The 21,531-nt window shown below is 34.6% G+C and overlaps 1 protein-coding gene across 1 annotated transcript in view; it reads right to left on the reverse strand.

Annotated features, from left to right (window-relative positions):
* The window catches only part of LOC311578243 (vomeronasal type-2 receptor 116-like), a gene marked incomplete at both ends in the record, with an annotated part of 45,468 nt that extends 24,315 nt beyond the window's left edge, over positions 1 to 21,153 (reverse strand). Inside the window, 6 exons of the mRNA XM_084748084.1 lie at positions 3,024 to 3,164; positions 10,614 to 11,448; positions 14,167 to 14,290; positions 15,870 to 16,676; positions 17,067 to 17,346; positions 20,957 to 21,153. Coding sequence (XP_084604210.1) covers positions 3,024 to 3,164; positions 10,614 to 11,448; positions 14,167 to 14,290; positions 15,870 to 16,676; positions 17,067 to 17,346; positions 20,957 to 21,153 — 2,384 coding nt within the window. The remainder of the gene's footprint in view (positions 1 to 3,023; positions 3,165 to 10,613; positions 11,449 to 14,166; positions 14,291 to 15,869; positions 16,677 to 17,066; positions 17,347 to 20,956) is intronic.
* Between the last annotated feature and the right edge of the window lie 378 nt (positions 21,154 to 21,531).

Below are 21,531 nucleotides of genomic sequence, written 5' to 3' on the forward strand. Positions count from 1 at the left end.
AAATATTATCAATAAAAAACAGAAACTAGAAATCAAGTAGATGTACCTCTACTGATGAGAATGAATTAAAAAATGTGCTACATTTACACAATGGTGTAATACTTAGCTCTTTAAAAATGATGCCATGAAATTTGCAGGTAAATGGATATAGTACAAATAATCAATCTCAGTGTAGTAACCTAGATCTAGAAAGAGAATCATGGCATATATTCATATATGAGTGAATATTAACTATTAGTTGAATGATAAAAGAGCTACAATGCTAAGACCCAGAGACATTAGGTAAGGGGGTCAATTTTAATGGAAATGCCTAGACCACACTGGCACGGGAAATAGAATAAATTTTTATCAGTTTTGTGGACTCATTTGTGAGATGGGAGTGGGAATAGTTGGGTCAGGGTGAAGGGATGGAAGGAAAGAGTTCAGGGAGAGACAGATAGAGCAAAGGTGCATTTGGGTTGTTTAGGAAACCTAGTACAGTGGAAACTTCTTAAAACCTATAAAAGTTACACTAGTGAGGTCTCTTTTACTTACTTACTTACTTAATTAATTTATTCTTGTTACATCTCAATGGTTATCCCATCCCTTGTATCTTCCCGTTCTTCCCTCCCTCCCATTTTCCCCTTATTCCCCTCCCCTATGACTGTTCCTAGGGGGATTACCTCCTCTTGTATATGCTCATAGGATATCTCTTCTCGGTAACCTGCTGTCCTTCCTCTGAGTGCCACCAGGTCTCCCCCTCTAGGGGACATGGTCAAATGTGAGGCACCAGAGTACGTGAGATAAGGGAAGATATGAAATATGAGTGACCATCTTTTGTAGACAAACAAGGACTCCAGTTTTGTCATTGGGTTGCATTTGCTTGAGTTATTGGGTGAAGAGTTCCTGGGAAGATTCATATACAACTCAGGATGTTGCTAAGATGCTGGGAATGTCTCCCCATTGCTCAGGGCAATATTCTCACATGTACAGAACATGGAAAGGTCAAAATGTTTCCTGCATGGAGTCTTTACACCTACATTCTAGTCTGCTTAGAATGAGAAGGTACAATGGAGGCTTCAGAAAGAGAAAAATGGACATTAATCCAGCCACAAAAACATTACACCTGTAACCTTTCCTTTATGCCAGATTTTCTGAGGCAATGGTGGATAGAATTTATGGGAATAGCCAATCAATATTTGGATTAACTTGAGCCCCCATACCCCACAGCAAGTAGGCAATGACTGGGTGTGCAGGAAGTGGAGACTGGATAACCCAGAGACTTAGAGTTGGAGCAAACACTACTGGCAAAAAAATCAATGTAATGATTCCTAATAATATTATTCTATACTAATTGATTGGTGAGTTGTCCAGTTCTTATCAGAAAGACTTCTATGGCAGCAGATGGGAGCTGGTTCATATACTCACAGACATACTTTATGCTGATAGAGTCTAAATCGTAGGTCATCATCAAATTCTTCCTCTCTGATCATGGAATTCTGCAGAATATGAGGCAGGGAGATTGGAAGAGCCAACAGATATAGAGAACACTACCAGAACAAGGCTCCCTGAATCCAACAACAAGGTGTGATATAGTTCACAGTTGCTGAAACAACAAGCATGGGGCCTTCAAGCTTCTGCAATAGGTCCTCTGCATATATGTTCTAGTGGTTAGCTTGGTGTGTTTGTGTGGCACCTAACAGTGGAAGCAGCAAAATAAAAAGGCTTATTATTTTGCCTGCGCTTGGACCTATTTTTCTCCTAATGGATTGCCTTGTCCATCCCAGATATGAAGGCTTTTTCCTTGTCTTATTATATCTGGTTTTTGTTTGTTTGTCTGTTTTCCTGTTATTTCTAGGAGGCCTTTTCTTTTCTCAAGACGAAATAGAGAAGAAATTGATCTGGAGGATGTGGTCAGAGGAATGGCAAAAATCTGGTGTGAATGATGACAGGTAAACTGTGGTTGGGCTGCATTATATGAGAGGAAAATTTTATTTTCAATAAACATTGAAACAGATTATAATGGGTGAAAGATATTTAGAAAAATAAGGCGTGATCATAAATGACCACCCATCTGGTGAGACTCGACCGGCTATGTCATCTTATAAATTTTCTTTTAAATGGAGTTACCACATGCAACACCTTTACTTCTAGCACATGAATATGTAAATAGGAAGTCATTGCTTGCAGGGCCACCATCTCTTTTAACAAATGAATAAATTTTCTACTGGAATAAGTAGATGCTTCATAATTTTCTAACTTAGAATTTTGAAAAATATCATGAAATGTTTAATATAACAAAATGTGGCCATATAGATGAGAAAGTATGTAAAGGAAATGAAATCATAAAATCCTCATAACTAACAGATCAATTTATCCATCCTTGATATCAGTTGCAGGATTCTCAGATCACACTAATTACAAAATTATAACAAATAGGTTATTTGCACAAAACCTGAATATATTTTCAATGTATGTAATTAAAATTCAAGGGAGATATAACAAAGTCCAATGTGTGAGTTCGAGGCCAGCCTGGTCTACAAAGCGAATCCAGGACAGCCAAAGCTACACAGCGAAACACTGTCTCATAAAACCAAAAAAAGAAAAAAGAAAAAAGATAAAGAAAAATAAATTAGACATCCACACTGATGGAAGAAATAGTAGTAAATCAATAAATACTATTTTACATTAGCATTTATGAAATAAACCAAAATCAGTGTTTGGTACTTTTTTTTTCTGAGAGACATCACCTGACATGATGAAACGAGTCTTCATATTCAGGGAATCTCTCTAGAAGCATGGGAAACAGTTTGGGTCACTCATTCAGATTCTACCTGGAAAGTGTAACTCAAAAAACAGACTAGTCCCTAAACAACCAGAACTAGGAGAATAACAAGCAGTAAAACATGAAGAAACTGACAGTGTCCTAGAGGAGAGAAAGCAACAGGCAAAAACTAAAGAGAGTCATGGTCTACAACTCAGCATTGCTAAAATCCTTTATATTTCATGATCAAATATAATATGTAAATGGAAGATGCACTTACTTCTTATCTATATTCCCACTGAAATGGTCATTCTGCACATAACCATGTTTTGCATAAATGGAAAAGAAACAATCAACCTCTTTATCTCCTTCACGGTTGTTTCTGTCTTTCATTCTCCAGAAGCACTTGGGCTCAGTCAAACTGCAGAAAATAAAGGAAACATTCAGGACAAAGATGACAAAGATGAAGGAGTATATATTTTTCATGGTGCTAATATAGGAGCTTAAGCAAGATGCAGCATGAAGAGTCAGGCAGAAACCCTTGTATCAATTGTGCATGAGCATACCCCAGTGTCTCTTTTTATTACTGTATTTACTACTAATGAGCGCGTGTACTTCTTTCAGTAATTTTCTTTCCAGGGCACTGTTCTCCTCTGGAGGATTCCTAAGTACTCTTTGTCCTGAGGCTCTGCATCTGAGTGTCTATGTCCATGTGACAAATATGGGGCAGTAATGTTGTTTATGACTGTTGTTCCTCTTTGTATCCCTTATGATTCCACTTTCCAGTGGACATGAAGGCTCCTGACATGATTCCTCTTTAGAAGTTTTTCAAGAAAGCCTAGTTTTCCAAAGCAATTCTATGCTTACCACTTGAAATAGTTGACTTGAATTGAACCAGACTTTCTCAAAGAGTTATGAGGTGGCAATGTGAGAAGCAGTTACTCCTATATAGAGCTTATTACAGATATACAGGTAACACGAACAGTAGCACTCATGATAGGAAAAAGTGTCATTACATATTTGAAGTCCAAATTGAAATAACATTCATTGTTTGACTCACACATGTCTGAGTGCCTCCTATTGAACAGAATCCCATGGAGATACCTGTGCTAGAAAATCAATCATTCTGAATCCAGAACTATTCTACAGTACTTGTATACCAAGAAAAACGCTAAACTGCATATTAGAATTGTAACACCAGACCAGGATCTGAGTTCCTAGAGATGAGTATTTTGTAACCAGCCATTTATATATCTAAATGACTGATTTCCTATACTCTAATGTATACATTTAAATATTATGCTACCTGAGAATGGGCTCTATAACTTATGGATAAGTTCTACATATTACAACTTCCCAGAAAAAAGTTGTATGTAGCTGTAGCCTTACAGAACATATTGCCAAGAAGATAATGCATTGATATGACTTAAATGAGTATATTTTGCTTGTTATATTAATATGATACTGCTCAGAAATCTGGATTAATACAAAAATTATTTGTTCTTATAGATGATGAACCCCAGAACACCAAATCTTTTGCCACAAAAAAGTTTGAAAACCCAAATGATAAACTCAGAGTTACTGATAATATAAATGGTAGCATTAAGGAAAAGAAACTAAAAACACTTAACCTATAGTGTATTTAACTAAAATTCACCCAATACTAGACTTCTGTCTATCTGCTGTATGAATATGAGTCTCTTCCTGATTGAATGCTGTTTTATAAGTCACTTTGTCTGCCTGTCTCTCTTACTGTCTTTCTCTCTATATTCCTGGTTTTTCTATATCTCTAACAATAGGTTTCCTTCTTTATTTTATTGAATAATTCAGAGACCATCACATGGAAGGAAGAATGCAAATACCTTACAGAAAATACTTTTTAAATTATTTATTTATTTATTTATTCACTTTACATCCTGATCATAGAAACACTCCTCTTCCCCCTCCTTCCATCTGTTGCCCTGCCCATACTCCTTAGAAGGGGACCCTCCCACTCACAAACCCAACACAGTGCATCAAGTCACAACGGGCCTATGTTCATCATCTTCCTCTTTGGGCTGGTGAGGCAGCCCTGCCAAAAGGCAGTGATCAAGAAGGAGACAACAAGTCTCTTCTTGGTAACCTGCTGTCCTTCCTCTGAGTGCCATCAGGTCTCCCCGTCCAGGGGATATGGTCAGAGGTGAGGCACCAGAGTGTGTGAGAAAGTAATATCCCACTCTCCACTCTACTGTGGAGAGTGTTCTGTCCATTGTCTAGATCTGGGTAGGGGTTTAAGGTTTACCGCCTGTATTGTCCTTGTCTGGTGCCTTAGTTTGAGCAGGACCCCTGAGCCCAAATCTGCCTATCATAATGTTCTATTTGTAGGCTTCTAGGACCCTCTGGGTCCTACTACTTTGCCTTTCTCCCATGAATCTCACATCTAGAGTCCCACTAGTATGTCCTCTCTTCTGTCTCTGTTTCCTGGTAAGTGAAGGCTTTCGTGGGACATGCCCGTTGGGCTAATATGCAGATATAAGTGAGTATATACCATTTGAGTCTTTCTTGATACCCTATGATCATATAGAGGGGGAGGTAATCCCCCTCAGGAACTGTCATAGGGGAGGGGAATAAGGGGAAAATGGGAGGGAGGGAAGAATGGGAGGATACAAGGGATGGGATAACCAATGAGATGTAACAATAATAAATTAATAAAAAATAAAAAAAATCTAAAATCTAAAGCTTCTTGGCATCAGAGACAGCATGAATTAATGAATACAGTAGCTATACTAGCTTTCTATTTGTGGTTATCCTATAACTAATGATCTAAATTTCTATTTGTAAAACAACTAAATATGAAGCTTTTCATGTTTTGAATTCTTTTAATTAAAATTATTTTTAGGTTAAAAAAAAAAAAGAAGGAGACAACATAATCCATGTCAGAGATAGCCATTGCTCCCCTTACTAGGGGACCCAAATGAACACTTGAGCTGCCCATCAGCTACATCTGTGTAGGGGGCCTATGGGCAGTTCATGCCGGGTTCTTGGTTGGTTCTTTGGTCTCTGTAAGCCTCTATGGGCCCTGGTTAGTGGTCTCTGTTGGTCTTCTTTTATTTTATTTATTTTTATGTTTTTAATTTTAATTTTAATTTTTCTGTTGGTCTTCTTGTGGAGCTCCAGTTTCTACTTGGTTCTTTTATCCTTCCTCCACTCTTCCACAAGACTCACTGCACTCTACCTAATGATTGTCTGTGAGTCTCATCATCTGTTTTGATCCACTGCTGGATGGAGCTTTTCAGAGAACAGCTATGCAGGGTTCCCATCTGCAAGCATACTAAAGTACCCTCAATAATGTCAAGGGTTGGCTCTCTCCAATGGGGTGGGTGTCAGATTGGGCCAGGCAACTTGTTAAACCATAGCATCACTAGTTACATCATCCTCAGTTAAAGAGTACATCTTCTGAAATTAATGCACCTAATTACTTTTTGTTGGCTTTCTTTGCAGTACCAAATCAGTATGTCTCCTTATTTAACACATAGTTACAGACCTTTTCTTGACAATATTTATTCCTGAATACAACAATAATACATAATCCATAATGGAAAGGTAACATTAGAGAAACATTTAGAAAACTCAGAGCAAATGTCAAGTTCTGAAGAAAATCAGATTTATGTATATAGATATATAGAAACTGCTGAGCATTAAATTTTTGATCCTTGAGACATAGGTTCAAGTCTTTCTTTTTGAGATAATGAAAGCTTTCATTCAGAAAATGCACCCGAGAACTAGAATACACCTGAAAATACAACCTGCTGAGTGGAAGCATCATCTACTATCAAAGGAAAAGAAAATGTTTACCATTCAAGCAGCGTCCCTGAGACTCTACATCATGTCTCAAAGTTTTCATAACCCTGTATAAGGAGCAATGTGCAGCTATCATGTCTCAAGAATGATAAAACTATATGCACTGAACTACATGAGTAAAATTTCAGGTTAAGTTAGTGCTACATTGGTACTTAGTATTCCAAACTAGTTTCTAAGTGAAAGTATTACATGCTTTGTTTATAGAGTAGTGGTTGAAGTGTGCAGTTGGAGACAGTGTTATTTCAATGTGCAGTATCATTTAATCTTTAAATTTATTATGATGTTAAAATTTCTGTTCTTATATTAACATATTTTAAAACTATATAACCATGGGAAAATTAGTTAATTCACTGAATTTTTAATAGAGTGTTTACTTAATTGTTGTGCTGGAAATACACTCAAAGCAGCAGGTTATCTGTCACTACAGAAGGGGTTTTCAGAATATGTGTACAGCATATTGAGCTTGTGTTCTGAGAAATATTAAAAACTAATTTTCAGTTAAGGGTTTTACATGGTAAGCAATAGTTACAGGTATATGAATCACGTCAACATCCATAAACCTCCTATAATACACATAAATGAAGTTAAGAGTTAAAATTTAAAGTATTTTGTTACATATATTTGAATGTATCATAATTTTGGTGTAAGAAAACACCGATTATATGGAAATATGTATAATTTTTATTACATATATTTTCTTTGTGTGTGTGCATGCATGTACACATTAAATGCTCATGCATGGTGCACACATGTGCACCAATATATTTCCTTTAAAATACCTCAAGGAAAAGATATCCAGAAAGGAAATCTAGAAATTAGAAAAGGGAAACATTATGCTGTGAGCAAATATGGAAATTCTTGATCCCATGAGGGAGAACAACTCCATTGTAAATTTGGGTCTCATAGTATATGTAGATCATTAGAGTTAAGTTCAACACACTTCTCACGTGACTGTGGTCCATTCTCTCCTTTCATCAGCTATAAGTAATTGTTGACCATAGGGCAAATAGTGGGAAAACTTCTCTACTTTGCCTCCAATCCAAAATTTGGTAGAAAATTTCTAGTGTAGATGTCAAATCTGCATAACATTTTTCTTTCTTTTTCATGCTCATCTGTGTCTTGAAAAATTTAGAAATTGGATGTTGTGTAAAAAGACCACTTAAAACAACTTTGTCATTTAAGTTCAAACTACAACTACACGTTATGACAAAAACCATGAATTTGATTTTCCTATAATTTTGTTTTATGTCTCCCAAAACTACAGCTGTATTAAAATTACTCAGTGTTTTAGAGGGAAAGAAAATACATGTGGTTAAAATTTCACTACTTATGCTTTAGGAATATGTTTTTCATTAGAGTTAACGCTTTAACACATGCAAACCTCACTGAAAGAGCTGGAGAGTAAGACAAGCACAACATCCCTTTCTGCCGTCAGTGTCAATTACATAATTAAGACCCTCCATAAGTGAAATAGTAGCAAACATACATTAACTTGTTTGGAACCCACATATTATTTTGATCACCTATATTCTGATCACTTAAGGGACCAGTAAGTTTCTTGTGACCATTTGATAATTTAATGAGTATCAAAAATATTAAATGAGTATTAAGTGAGTATTAAAAACTAGCTAATACAAATTTACATTAACTAATACAATTTTACACCAAGTATATGCTTCATATGTTAAAAGCACAAAATGCATATGTGGGGGAATTAATCTAAGTATTATTACTAACTTAAATCGTAAAGTTCTCATGTAGCAATATTGGTTTGACAACAATTAATTCAACTAACATAGTTGGCAACATATGTAGTGAAATAGTACAAAAATCCATGCTGGTTTGATAAAGATTACTACAGTGTTTCTATTTATAACATATGGTCCACTTTAAGGGATTACAATCATACTACATGTCATTTAGTGGAAAATTCATGTCCTGTCAAATTTTAGCCCTTTCTTAACATTCTTAACATTCTTTGACCATGTCTCTACTTGATGCAGAAGTGTTTCAGGTAGTGGATGGGTCAGAGGTTACACATCATTTTACAGGTTGTACTGCATATCACTCACGGACATTTCAACCTGGTACCTGGATAACAACTCAGTAGTGTTTTCTTGAACAATTCTTTATTGAAATTGCATGATGACAAGGAATAAATAATAAACAATTACCACAATTTATCAAGAGAAACAGTATTAATGTAGTTTTAAATGTGTATTATCTTCATAATTTTGAAACAAAATATCTCAATATGATATAAAAAACCCGAGATTCCCATAAAAGGAATTGAAGAGCAATTTTTCATTACATGTAATCATATCTCACTGTGAGATAATGACCCAAAGTCTCAGAATATTTACAAAGTTCTGCTGTCTAAAGTTTACTTGTAGATTAGAACCTTTGTCTCCATAAATGATAACAACCATTGATGAAGAAATCATTATTTTATTTTAATACATATTATCCATTTAAAAGTAATTTATGTCATATGTGGTAATAGTCACAAAGGCTAAGCAAATACCATCTTTTGTGTCTCTTCTGACAATTCAGAAGTAAATTAAGGTCAATATCTGAAATGATAACTCCCACACATTTTTGATGAAATAAATCACTACAGGCACCATGGCAACAGCCCTTGATAGTCATGTTATACAGATAATTAAATGTTCATCGATACTCATTAGTGAATTAAATGATACACATTAAAGCAGACCTTGGATTATGTTGGTTAGCTTATGATCATTTCACATTTTTTTGCTTATGTAATATCTTAACCTTTTGTTGCATTTTTTAAATTTTATAAAATTTACTGTTTAAGAAAACCTGTAGATCACACAGCAAACTTAGCCAGAGATAAGGTCTAAATATCTTAATAAACTTCTATACAGTTAGAATATGTATACAAAATAAAAGCTACACAGGTTCATGTTGAATGTTACTTTTCCATTTGGAATTTTGAAATTAATTATTTATTTACTTTAAATCTCAAACACAGCTTCCTTTTTCTCTCTCTTCCCAGCCTCTCCTTCTTACTTCTTTTTAAAAAATTTTTTATTTTATTAATTTATTCTTGTTACATCTCAATGGTTATCCCATCCCTTGTATCCTCCTATTGTTCCTTCCCTCCCATTTTCCCCTTACTCCCCTCCCCTATGACTGTGTCTGAGGAGGACTTCCTCCCCTTTTATATGTTCATAGGGTATCAAGTCTCTTCTTGGTAGCCTGCTATCCTTCCTCTGAGTGCCACCAGGTCTCCCCATCCAGAGGACATGGTCAAATATGAGGCACCAGAGTACGTGTGAAAGTCATACCCCACTCTCCACTCAATTGTGGAGAATGTCTTGTCCATTGGTTAGACCAAGGTAGGGGTTTGAAGTTTACGGCCTGTTTTGTCCTTGGCTGGTGCCATAATTTGAGCGGGACCCCTGGGCCCAAATCTGCCTATCATAATGTTCTTCTTGTAGGTTTCTAGGACCCTCTGGATCCTTCTACTTTGCCATTCTCCCATGCTTCTCTCATCTAGAGTCCCAATATTATGTCCTCCCCTCTGTCTCAGTTTCTGGTAAGTGAAGACTTTTAGGGGACATGCCCCTTGGGCTAGTATGCAGATATAAGTGAGTATATACCATTTCACTCCTGCTGCTTCTGGGTTAACTCACTCATTATGATCATTTCTAGCTCAATCCATTTGTCCACAAATTTCGGGAATTCCTTGTTTTTAATAGCTAAGTAGTATTCCATAGTGTATATGTACCACAGTGTGATAGCTGGGCTAAGAAATAAGCTAAGATAAAGAAACCCCTTTTTATAAAATAATTCTAACAAGCTTCATTTTTATTTATTAATGAAAACAAATTTCATGTTTTGACATGAAATTTGATGACAAAAAGAATCAGTGTAATCATTTTGATAAGTTTGATCTAGCAAATATGTCAGGAAATTCTAATGAGCATTATCAATTTTAAAATGCAAATTATGGAACTTCTGAATGGAAGTTTTCTCTGGTCTTAACAAAATAACGAAGCACTTTGGGGCAAAAATGCAAAGAAGCAGCCCTGCACTGGAGGCCAAGATACAGAAGACTTCCACAGCCACAGCAGCCTTGCCCTTTGTACTGTGGTAGACAGGTAGGAAGGTGACCCAGACACTACAGAACACTAGCATGCTGAATGACAGGAACTTGGCTTCATTGAATTTGTCAGGTAGACTCCTGGCCAAGAATGCCACAGTGAAACTTCCTATGGCAATAGAGCCCAAGTATCCCAGGACACAATAGAAGGCTGTAATTGAACCTTTGTTACAGATGATCAAAATGTACTGTTTTTCAACATGTACATCAGCATTGACAAATGGAGGGGAAGTGCCCAGCCAGATTCCACAGAAAACCAGTTGAATCGTGGTGCAAATTGGAATGATGAAGTTAGGTGCCCCTGAGAGCAGAAGCCACCTCATCTTTCTATTTGGATTAGTAAACTTGAAGGCCAGAACTACAGTAATAGTCTTGGCCAAGACAGTAGAGGCAGCCACAGTGAACACAATTGCAAATGTGGTCTGCTGCATGATGCATGTGGCCACATGGGGACGGCCGAGGAAGAGCAGGGAACAGAGAAAGCAAAAGATGAGTGAGATGAGAAGAACATAGCTGAGAGTTCTGTTGTTGGCCTTGACAGTGGGCGTGTCTTGGTGCTTCAAAAAGACACCAAGTACAAAAGCAGTGAGAGCAGAGAAGCACAGGGCCACGCAGGCCAGAGATAATCCCAAAGGGTCTTCATAACCTAGGAACGCAATAACTTTTTTGAGGCAGCGAGTTCGTCCAGAGTTGGCATATTGATCATCTGGGCACTTCATACACTGATTCATGCCTGGTACAGAAAGCAAACTTTCATCAGATTTAATTTTTTTGTTTATTCCAAGGCCATATACTGCTGCATCAGAATTTTTTTTGTCAAATTTCTCTTATGTTTTGTGACAGATGGAAAAGTAAGCTTGGCTGATGTTTAGGAATTAATAGCAATTTCCAAATCTATTATCTTTGTGCACTATTATGCAAATCAGTTGTATATATTTATCTTTAGTAACTTTAGTAGCTTGTTGGAAAGTAATAGACTGTGATAGAATATTCATGTTTCTAACAATAAACATATTAATGAGAGAAATTTATAGAAGCACATTTATTTTTAATATCTCTGTAAACTCTCAAATGCAAGAATATAAAACCAGCTCCTTCTGTGTATATTTTGTATGTCTCTCTGCTACAAGGTGAAGTGACATACCAATTTCCTCAGCTATATCATAAAGGACTCCATGAATGATGTTAAGAAAAGCAGAGGCTGCACAATAAATTTAACACTTAAAATCTCTATATGTTAAAAGTAATAACTTTACTAACTGGTTTCAGTGTATGAATTTTATTAAGAAATTCTATCTATCACTTTTACTAACTTATATAATATTTGACTGTCAGTGCTCTCCAAAATATTTTTACACATTTTTAAATGGTCACGTATTTAATTATTTTCCTAAAAAAATTTGGTCATTTGGTAACTACATGCGTAGAATTGTAAATAATTTATCTTTGAAAACTAACATTTAAATTAGAGTCTTTATCAGAAGATAAATCCAACATTGTTTTGGCTGTTTTTAAAAAAGTGTGATATCAATGACTCCATTCTTTGCTAAAGATCAGATAACTAAGTATTTCTAATTCATGACTAGGAGGTGAACTTTTTTACATTCTAGTAGAATAGGTAGAAAAGACCAGTTATTACATACTGCCTTACTGATTTATTTAGTAATTTATTTAAAGTACAGTTTGTATTTCTTATTTGTCAAGAACGTCTTTACTGGATACCTAGACCATAGTGACCTGTTGAAGTAGCTAAAACAATGAATCCTTGCCCTTAACAACCCACTGACTGCCACACATAAGCTTTGGTAAAATTTGCTAGTCTCTCAACTTTGTCTTGTGTTTTTAAATTGTAAAATGAGAAGCAAAATGAACCAGTAATCAAAGCCTTTCAGGAAGTTATTCTGGTGTCAATCCACAAATAACAACTTTCTTTCACTCTCATTGGTCTCAAGTCTTAAGCCACTATGTCTCCAACAACGTGGTGTGAAAGCACATTCATATGGACTTTGATATTTATCTTCAAAATCTCTGGGTGTACTCTAAGTAACTAAATGTTTCTCTTACTTTTATGTTTTTAAAATAGTTTTGTAATGAAATTAAAATGTTTCTAAATGAAAAATGATACAAATCTTAGTATTAATAGTTTTTTTTAAAATAAAAATACTTATTGAGAAAACAATGAAAGAGTTTTCCATCTTTTAAGGACATAGACATGACACACAATATGATATAGAGTGGTCAGATCCTTACATCCATATCATGTAATATATAATATGATATCTTCAAATCTGTTTCAATTATGGATACACAACAGAGCATAATTAAAGGAATGATATCATTAATCCCATTTAGGAATGTACATTCCTTTGCAATTAGTCTTTTCTTTCATATTTTTATAAGCAGTGTCTTCTAAACTTTTGAGCAAAAATATTTAAATATTTTAATTTAGTCTAATAATTTAAAATTATTTGTTATAAAATGGTTTATTTCAAGCTCTTAAAATGAAAAGAGAAGTAAGAAAAATTTAAATTCCTTTTGCATTATCCTTGTTTTTAATTACACAAAAGTCAATACATTTAAAACATAATTTTATTTAATTTATTTTCTATAAGTATTCCATCAGCTTCTTTTTCTCATTATTAACTGGTATTCTAGAACATATGTCTAACAATTCAATAGTTTTTTTTGTGTCTGTACTCTAAATGTATCTCAAAGAAGGAAAAAGATGTTGGTCTGCCAATTAAATGAAAGTTTAAGTTTATTATTTATGTATGGGTCATATCTGCAACAAAAAGCTTCCATTGGATATACTACCAATAGCATCACTCTCAAAGGTTCATAGCACTTTTGTCACAAAGAAGTTACCCCTAAGTAAGTAATATGAAATATTTAATTCATAATTGCTTTCAAAATTACTATAAAATTTTAACTGGGAATTTTATTCTGTCTTCAAATCCACTTGTGGATTAGGTACAAATAAAAATGCTACCTACCAAGTAACAGCATTATACATGATAGAACAGTCTATAAATACATGGCTCTCAAATAAAGTTCACAAAGTCTGAACAGCTACATATTGTCACAAAGCTTGTAGTGTACTAGCTAAGTAAAATATGAAGCTCACATATTTTAGAAAATATGAAAATAACATATATTACATAATGTTGTATTATACAGTGCTGAGTTCCAGGTTAAAGATAAATGCCATAGTGATGTTTAATGCTCTAAAGCAATTTCCACCAGAAACTATTATGTTCAATGGTTTTAGAATAATGAATTAAATTGTAGGTCAGGACATGTGAATGTGATATGTCTAGGGGCAGACTTATTGATTTGTTTTATTTTATGATGAGATTTAAGCTTTCAATTCCCATAAGACCTCTTTGAAAGCTATGCTAAAATTAGGGAAATTATTCAGTCTAATAAAACTTTTCATAACTTATATACTTACCTGTCATGTTAGAAATTTCATTCTCTGGGCAAGGGGTACAATCAAAACAGCAAACAAGCTTTTCCTGCTGAGGGGATTTTCTGAATCCCGGACTACAAGGTGTACTGCAAATTGATGTCGGAGTCTGAGGAAAATCACAAATGGATTATAAAAAAGTATTTACCAACTTGAAATAGTAGCAATGACTTAGAAAATGGTAGCATTGAAAACATCCTTTTCCACAGTGCATTAAATTTAGGAGAAAAATTTGATTTTATTTTGTAATTACAAATTATAGATGTATTGTGACTTATGCAATGTGAAACCTACATGTATATGAGTGTTTATATATACCTATACAATTTGTATCTATCATAGGTAAATAGATGATAAAAAGAGAGCTATTTGACTTTGAAAAATGTTCTGAAGGTAAGTCTAAGAATGTGGGAAATTATTTAGTGAATACAAATGGGAGACCTGGTGGCATACAGAGGAAGGATAGCAGGCTACCAAGAAGAGACTTGATACCCTATGAGCATATAGAGGGGAGGAAATCCCCCTCAGGAACAGTCATAGGGGAGGGGAATAAGGGGAAAATGGGAGGGAGGGAAGAATGGGAGGATAAATGGGATGGGATAACCATTGAGATGTAACAAGAATAAATTAATAAAAAATTTAAAAAAAGAAAATGGTATATCCTATGGCAATGGTCAAGTCATTTTTGAAATTTTGGGGTACTTACATTGCAAAGAATTACAAGTCAATACAACACACCTGTCTAAGGTCTGTGTTCCACTCTATCATTTCTTCAGACATATATAATTGTTGTCCATGTGGCAGGTATTGGAAAAATTTTCCTATTTTCACCTTAAGTCCAAGCATTGGCAAAAAATCCGTAGTGTGGTAAATGTCATACTCTGTGTCCACTTTTTCTTCCTGACTCAGGTCCACTTGTTGTCCAGCAGGGTTTATAAATTGGATGTTTTTCAGGAAAGGGACCATCTGAAACATTTATTATTTTAGTTTCAACTATGCCTATATATTAGGAAAGAAAATATGAGGTTTAGATTGCCTTCAATTCTTATTTGTTTGCCTCAAAATGTGACTAATTACAAGTATTCCAAACACAGGTGAAAAAAACCCCCCAAATATAGGTAAAATAACATTATAATTTAGAAATGTCAGTTTCTCACTGGAGTTAATTTTCTAACACATACACACTTCAGTAATATTCCTGGAGAATAGTGTAACATTTGCCACCACATTTTCTCTAAAATGTTACCTGATAAGCAGTTAGGAAATTGAAGTCCTTATTGGTAATAAAATGAGACAATTATATCCCATTATTAGGGCCATGTTTATTACATCAATCTTGAACTTCTTGATCACAAAAAGTCAGCTTCTTGTTACTAACACAAATTTTATGGGAAAACATTACGTTTTTTCAAATATTAGAAATATGAAATAAAATTCTCTTAGAAAATACCTTTGTCATACAAATATGGAAATTAATATCATCTTAGATTAGGAAAGTCTGCCTCTGTTTCAGTGTTAGCTGGACTAGAGTTTAACCAACAATGAGGCTAACAAAATATAAAGTGAAAGTACAGAAATCAAATGTTTGAGAGAAAAAAAATCTTAGAAATACTTGGATAGAAGCTAGGGCTTCCATGAGGAAGCTTGTACCTATTGCACTACATGATACACCATGGGATACACACTACCTGCCAGGAGTCAAAGTCAAGCTCTTTTCCAGCAGTCATTTGCCATGTGTCTACTTGTTGCTGAAGCATCTGATGGAGTGCATGGGCTACAGCATACACAGCATTATATAGGTCATAACTTGTACCACTCAAGGACATTTCAAAATGGTGCTTGAATAACCATTTGAGTATTGTTTCATTTGAACAATTTTGTATATTTTTACAATTAGATGATGCCAAAGAACAATTACAATACATCCACCACAATCTAGCCAAGAAAAAGTCATCACTGTAGTTGGAAGGGTACGCTGTCTGGATAAATGTTTTAAAACCAGGTACTTCAGAGTAGTGATGTGAGAAAGTAAGAGTCCCAAAATAAGACTTAAGGAGGAATTTTCCATTATTTATGATCATATCCCACTGAGAGGTAGTGACCCAGACTCTTTGAATGTTTACTAAATTCCATAGTCTCAAGTTCACTTGTAGATGAGAGTCTTTGTCTCCGTAAATAATAACCACTTTTGCTGATGATGTCATGATCTGGTTATAATAGGTATCTGCCCTTTGCAAAAAAATCTTTTTGTCTTCTATAATAATACTTACAAAGGCTAAACATACACTGTTCACTTGCATCTCTCTTCTCAGTTCCAAGAGAAATTGATATCCTGGGTCATCATCTGAAACAATTGCTCCCACCCAGTTCCAGCTGAAATGGACCAATAAAGACACCATGGCCAGTGCCAGAGATGTGTCCTTAGGAGCCATCTGGAATAGATATGGAAACTGTTCTTGATTGCTCAGGAAAGGATGAAATGGTCCATAGTAAAGCTGAAAGAAATTGAGCATTAGAAATAACTTGGATAAGAGGGAATACATAATGCTTAGTCAAAAATAAGTGTGCTAAAGAAAGCCTGAGTGTCTTAGGAAGTGTTGACTTCTTATCCATTATTAAGGTGATATGTAATTTCATGTATCTTATAAGGTACATAAAAATCCTAAGTCTTCTAGTAAAACAATTCATATTTCTGATGTTCCTTATGTCTATTTGTGTTAAAGTAGTGGTATGAGCCTCTAAAGTGTCTCAGTATTTATGCTTTGAATTCTATGCATCAAAATAGACATAATCCACCCCATTTGCTTCCTTTCAATCAGCCTTGGATCAGAAAATCCAATTGAAAGGAGTCAATGTTTCATTAAAACCAACTCCTCCAACCTTACCTCTGGCCTCTTAGAGATGTACAGGAGCGATCCAAGTATGGCGGATGGTAACCACATTGGTCCTGTAAGTACAATTAAATATCTTCTGTGATTTGTACAACAGAAGTTAGGAAGAAATTCACCTCTTTTTGAAGATAAACTGTTTATTCTCCAATCTTCGAGCAGGCTACATTCGACTTTAACTAGCAGTGAAATATTGGGTAGAATATGAGGGTTTCTATTGATTTCATCGAGGGCAAAATAAAGAGACAAAATCAAGTGGATATTCTTAGCTGTCAGTCTGAAATCAGAGCAAAAAATCAATAGAGATCAGACTTTAAACATATTGGTTGTGTATTTAATTCTTGTTTTGCTGACCCATTGCTTTGGTGATACAAATTCTGTGCCATATGGGAAAGAAAGATCTGTGGAATTATGTAAGGTTTCTAATAAAAAGACCTTGGGATGGATATCACACAAGCATGATTCTATTATTTTGAAATTTCATACAATTTTATTCACTTTTCTGTGAGCAAGGTGAGAAGTATGTCACAATGGACAGTGAGTCTGCTTATTCCTTTATTTTTGAATTCTAATACTTACCACACATGAACAAATGCAAGGGCATAATTTGATACCTAGACTCTGATGCTTTTTTTTTTTTTTACACATAATCAGCCCTGGTCAAAATATGATTTATTTATATGTACAAAGTATCAGTAGCTAAGTATATTGTCTGTTTCACCAGCTCTGAGAAAGTTTTTAAATTTATGGAAATAGTTATTTTTGGTCTTTCTCTCCACTTTAAGCAAATTTTTTCCTGTTTCTATTCTGTTTGATGCCGAGTAATGTTTCGTGATATGCTATTGATAATATCAATGAGTGTTTCTCATGAAGAGTGAGCTCTTCTCTCTTTTGGTAGGTCTATAGAATTCTAATAATTCAATTCATTTTTAATCACCCCTCTTAACATCAAAGACCATCATTGTCTGGCCTGATTACTATTGTTTTGTTCTGGTTAATAAAGATTTTTTTCTTTTGTAATCCCTTCATTCTAATTTCCACATTATTAATCCAACATGTATTTTTGTTGGTTGTTTGAGATAGGGTTTCTCTGTGTAGTCCTGGCTGTCCTGGAATGAAACATATTTTAGCAAGATAAAGATTTTTTTCTGATATCATTTTCTTAAGCAGTTTGACAATCATGTGTATCAATCTGTATCATTTTATTCTTTTTCTTATGACTGTTTCAGCTTTTCTTACAGATCATGTTGTGTTTTATTGCTTTGATCACTTGGTTGATGTGTAACTGGTATGATCTCTGGCTTTTCCCACCAATTATGGGCTTTCCTTGCTTTGTTTTTTTTAGGTTTTCCAGACAAGCCTTTTTTGGGTAGCCTTGGCTGTCCTTGAATTTTCTCTGTAGACCTGGTCGGCCTCCAACTAACAGAGATGTGCTTGCCTCTGCTTCCCAAATGCTTGGATTAAAAGCATGTACCACAACCACCTGCCCATATCTGGGCTTTTAGTTGGGGATTATTTCTTCAATAATATGCCATATTGTTTTCTGATTCCTAGCAAGGAAATGGCATGATATTTTCCAATTTTAAGGCACTTTTAATTTTTAAGTGCCAAATTTAGTGTTTGTCATTTGCTTATAACCTTAAGAAAATAATGTGAGAATTTCTATTGGTCATAACTATTAGTGCAATCTCAGCATATTATTTCCTTAAATTAACCTGTACTTCTTAATGTTTTTTTCTTTATTTAAAATAAAAAATATTTTGTATCATGGAAATTCAATATCTTTATATAGCAGAAAAGAAAGCAAAGTCAATTCTCCCTCTTGAAATTAGAAAAATCACTAAAAATGGATGAATATTAGCAATTGATAGATCGTAGAATAGGAAGAGCCAGTTTTTTTGGTTTGCATCCCATAGTGATTACGATAATGGCCCAGATGAAGAACCCATATGCAAAAGCATACCAGTAGCATAAATTAGACATTATTGGTTAAAAAATATTTTCAGGAGGATAGCAAATGTCATCAAAACATAATATAAAAATTCTTAAATAATAAAAAATGCACCTAAGGCAACCAGTCTCAAACTACATAGCTTTCACATTTTTGGAATTTTGACTTAATGTGAATGGAGTTAAATTGGCTTCTGTCCTTGATACTACTATACTCCTAGGTGAGAATGAGGGAGTGATGCTAACTGCATTCCCCTCATGTCTTAGATAAACAAGAGAAAATATCAGGAAAACCTGGGATTCCAAAATCACAACAGAGGGCACACAGTAAGAATAATTTAACTCCCCACATAAAGTTTACTACATTCAAATATTGTAAAAATGAAATTCTATCATTCTATTTGAAAACACTTTTGGTACTCTGATATCAGATCTATAGGCATTCTTAAAATACACAATAATGAAATTGCTATGAAATTCCCCTCTCTTATTTATCAAATAATCACAAGCTCTAATGAAAAACTGAAGACCCAATGAAAAAAACTTTCCTCAGTCACAGAAATTCTGGTTAGGTACGTCATCATTAGATAAGTCATGATTAGGTAAGTTGGCCTACGTGAATTCTAATTTGTTAGATCACATTCCAAGAATGCTAATACAACTCAGAAGTGTAGTCACCTTACCAGAAATTGGGTAAAACAACATTCTTCTGAAAGAGTGAATTTGTAAAAACTTTCAAATGCAGAATATTGAATGAATACTTCAATTTAAGATGAAAACAAATTTATACTGTATGATTTTTTCACATACTCTAATTTGGTGCAAAACAAATTTCTCATGTTTTACCTATTCTGTGAAGAACAAACAATGACTAGGATATTCACATGTCTACTTCTCCAGGTGCAATAAGATGGCACAAGATGTTCATCAGGAAGTGTCAGACACAATACGATGGTATTTTATTCTCCCTAACATTCAATATTAGTACTATTAGAAACCTACCACAATTGAAAGTTTATCACAAGTAATAGTCAAGGAACATATTTTTCAGTGCTCATGTACAAATGGCATTCACCCAGTTAGTAAATTGCCTTTGGAAACGAAAGACATGTAATAAAACAGAGAGAATATTAAAGGGTGATTTATCTAGTGCTAGACTCTTAAATAGAGTGAATAAACACAACCATTCCATACATGACTTAGTTATGTATAAATATTAAAAGTTAGAAAAACTGTGAAGCTTTTTCTTTGGATAACAAATGGTGAAAATATTTAAAATTAAACATGACAGAAATTTTATATAGGATTGCTACACTCATTTATAAATTAAAACTTTGAAAAAAAGACCTGGAATGCTCCATACAAGGATATCTGGTTCTGTATAAAATTTTATGAAAATCTATTCAGTTCCCATATGGACCTTCTGTTTCTGAACTTGATTTTAGTCCCAGGATCTATCAGCACATCAGATCATAAAGGATGACATATATATTACATTTTACAAAAATGTAGTATTGTCTTAAGAAATATACACAGGAAGCAGGACAGAAGAAGAAATCTCTTCACAGGAATTCTATGATGATGAAATGAACTCTATCACACTACTGAGAGAAACCTTTTACTCAATCTCTAGGAAATGAAGTGATGGCAGCAGTTTGCATTATGCTTATCCGAGGCAACACTTGACAATGAAATAGCACTGCCACTATTAAAAGAATCCCTACAGGAAAAGAAAAAAGGTAGAATGTATGTGTCATTCTGGTTCTTGCATGAAAAATACAACTCTGAAAAAAATGAATGAGGTATACTTACAGTATGGGAAATAGGGTAATAAGAGCCAAAAAATGAATTTGTTATTTATCAGGTAATATGCTGGGGTAAATCAGATAAAAGACATGAAATATTGGTGCAAGGAGAACTAAATACGCGGCACTTACCGCTTATCTAGGTTCCCACTGAACTGTTCATTCTTTACATAACCAAGCTTTGTATAAATAGAAAATAAACAATCAATATCTTTGTCTCCCTCCCATGTTTTCTTGGTTTTCAATCTCCAAAAGCATCTGGGTTCGTCTGAACTACAGAAAAAGAAAGAAAGCTTCAGAATCCCGAAGAGAACAATCAAAGAGAACATCCTGTCACCAAGATGAAACTATTGGTAAAAGTTCAGTAAGCCAAGCACAGGAAACCATGTGTGAAATATTTCTGTGTACACATGTAAGCCTCTTTTTATTACTATAGTCACTAACGAGTGCATTTATGTTTCCCAATACTTTTCTTCTTTGCTTTTTCTCTGGAGAACTGCTAAGAATTCTCAGGCCTCAGGCTCTGCATCTGAGTTCCTAGGTCCAGGTGCAATCACCATTCAGTAATTTTGTTTAAGGACTATTCTTCCTTCCACAGTATTTGTGATTCTGTATATATCAGTCAAGCAGAAGGCCACAGGCAAGATTCTTCCTCAGTAAATTATGTAATAAGCCTAGTTCACAAAGTTGCTTTTCTGATCACCATT

Source organism: Acomys minous (genome assembly GCF_964271855.1).
Source record: "Acomys minous genome assembly, chromosome: 2".
In the NCBI taxonomy this organism is placed as follows: domain Eukaryota; kingdom Metazoa; phylum Chordata; class Mammalia; order Rodentia; family Muridae; genus Acomys; species Acomys minous.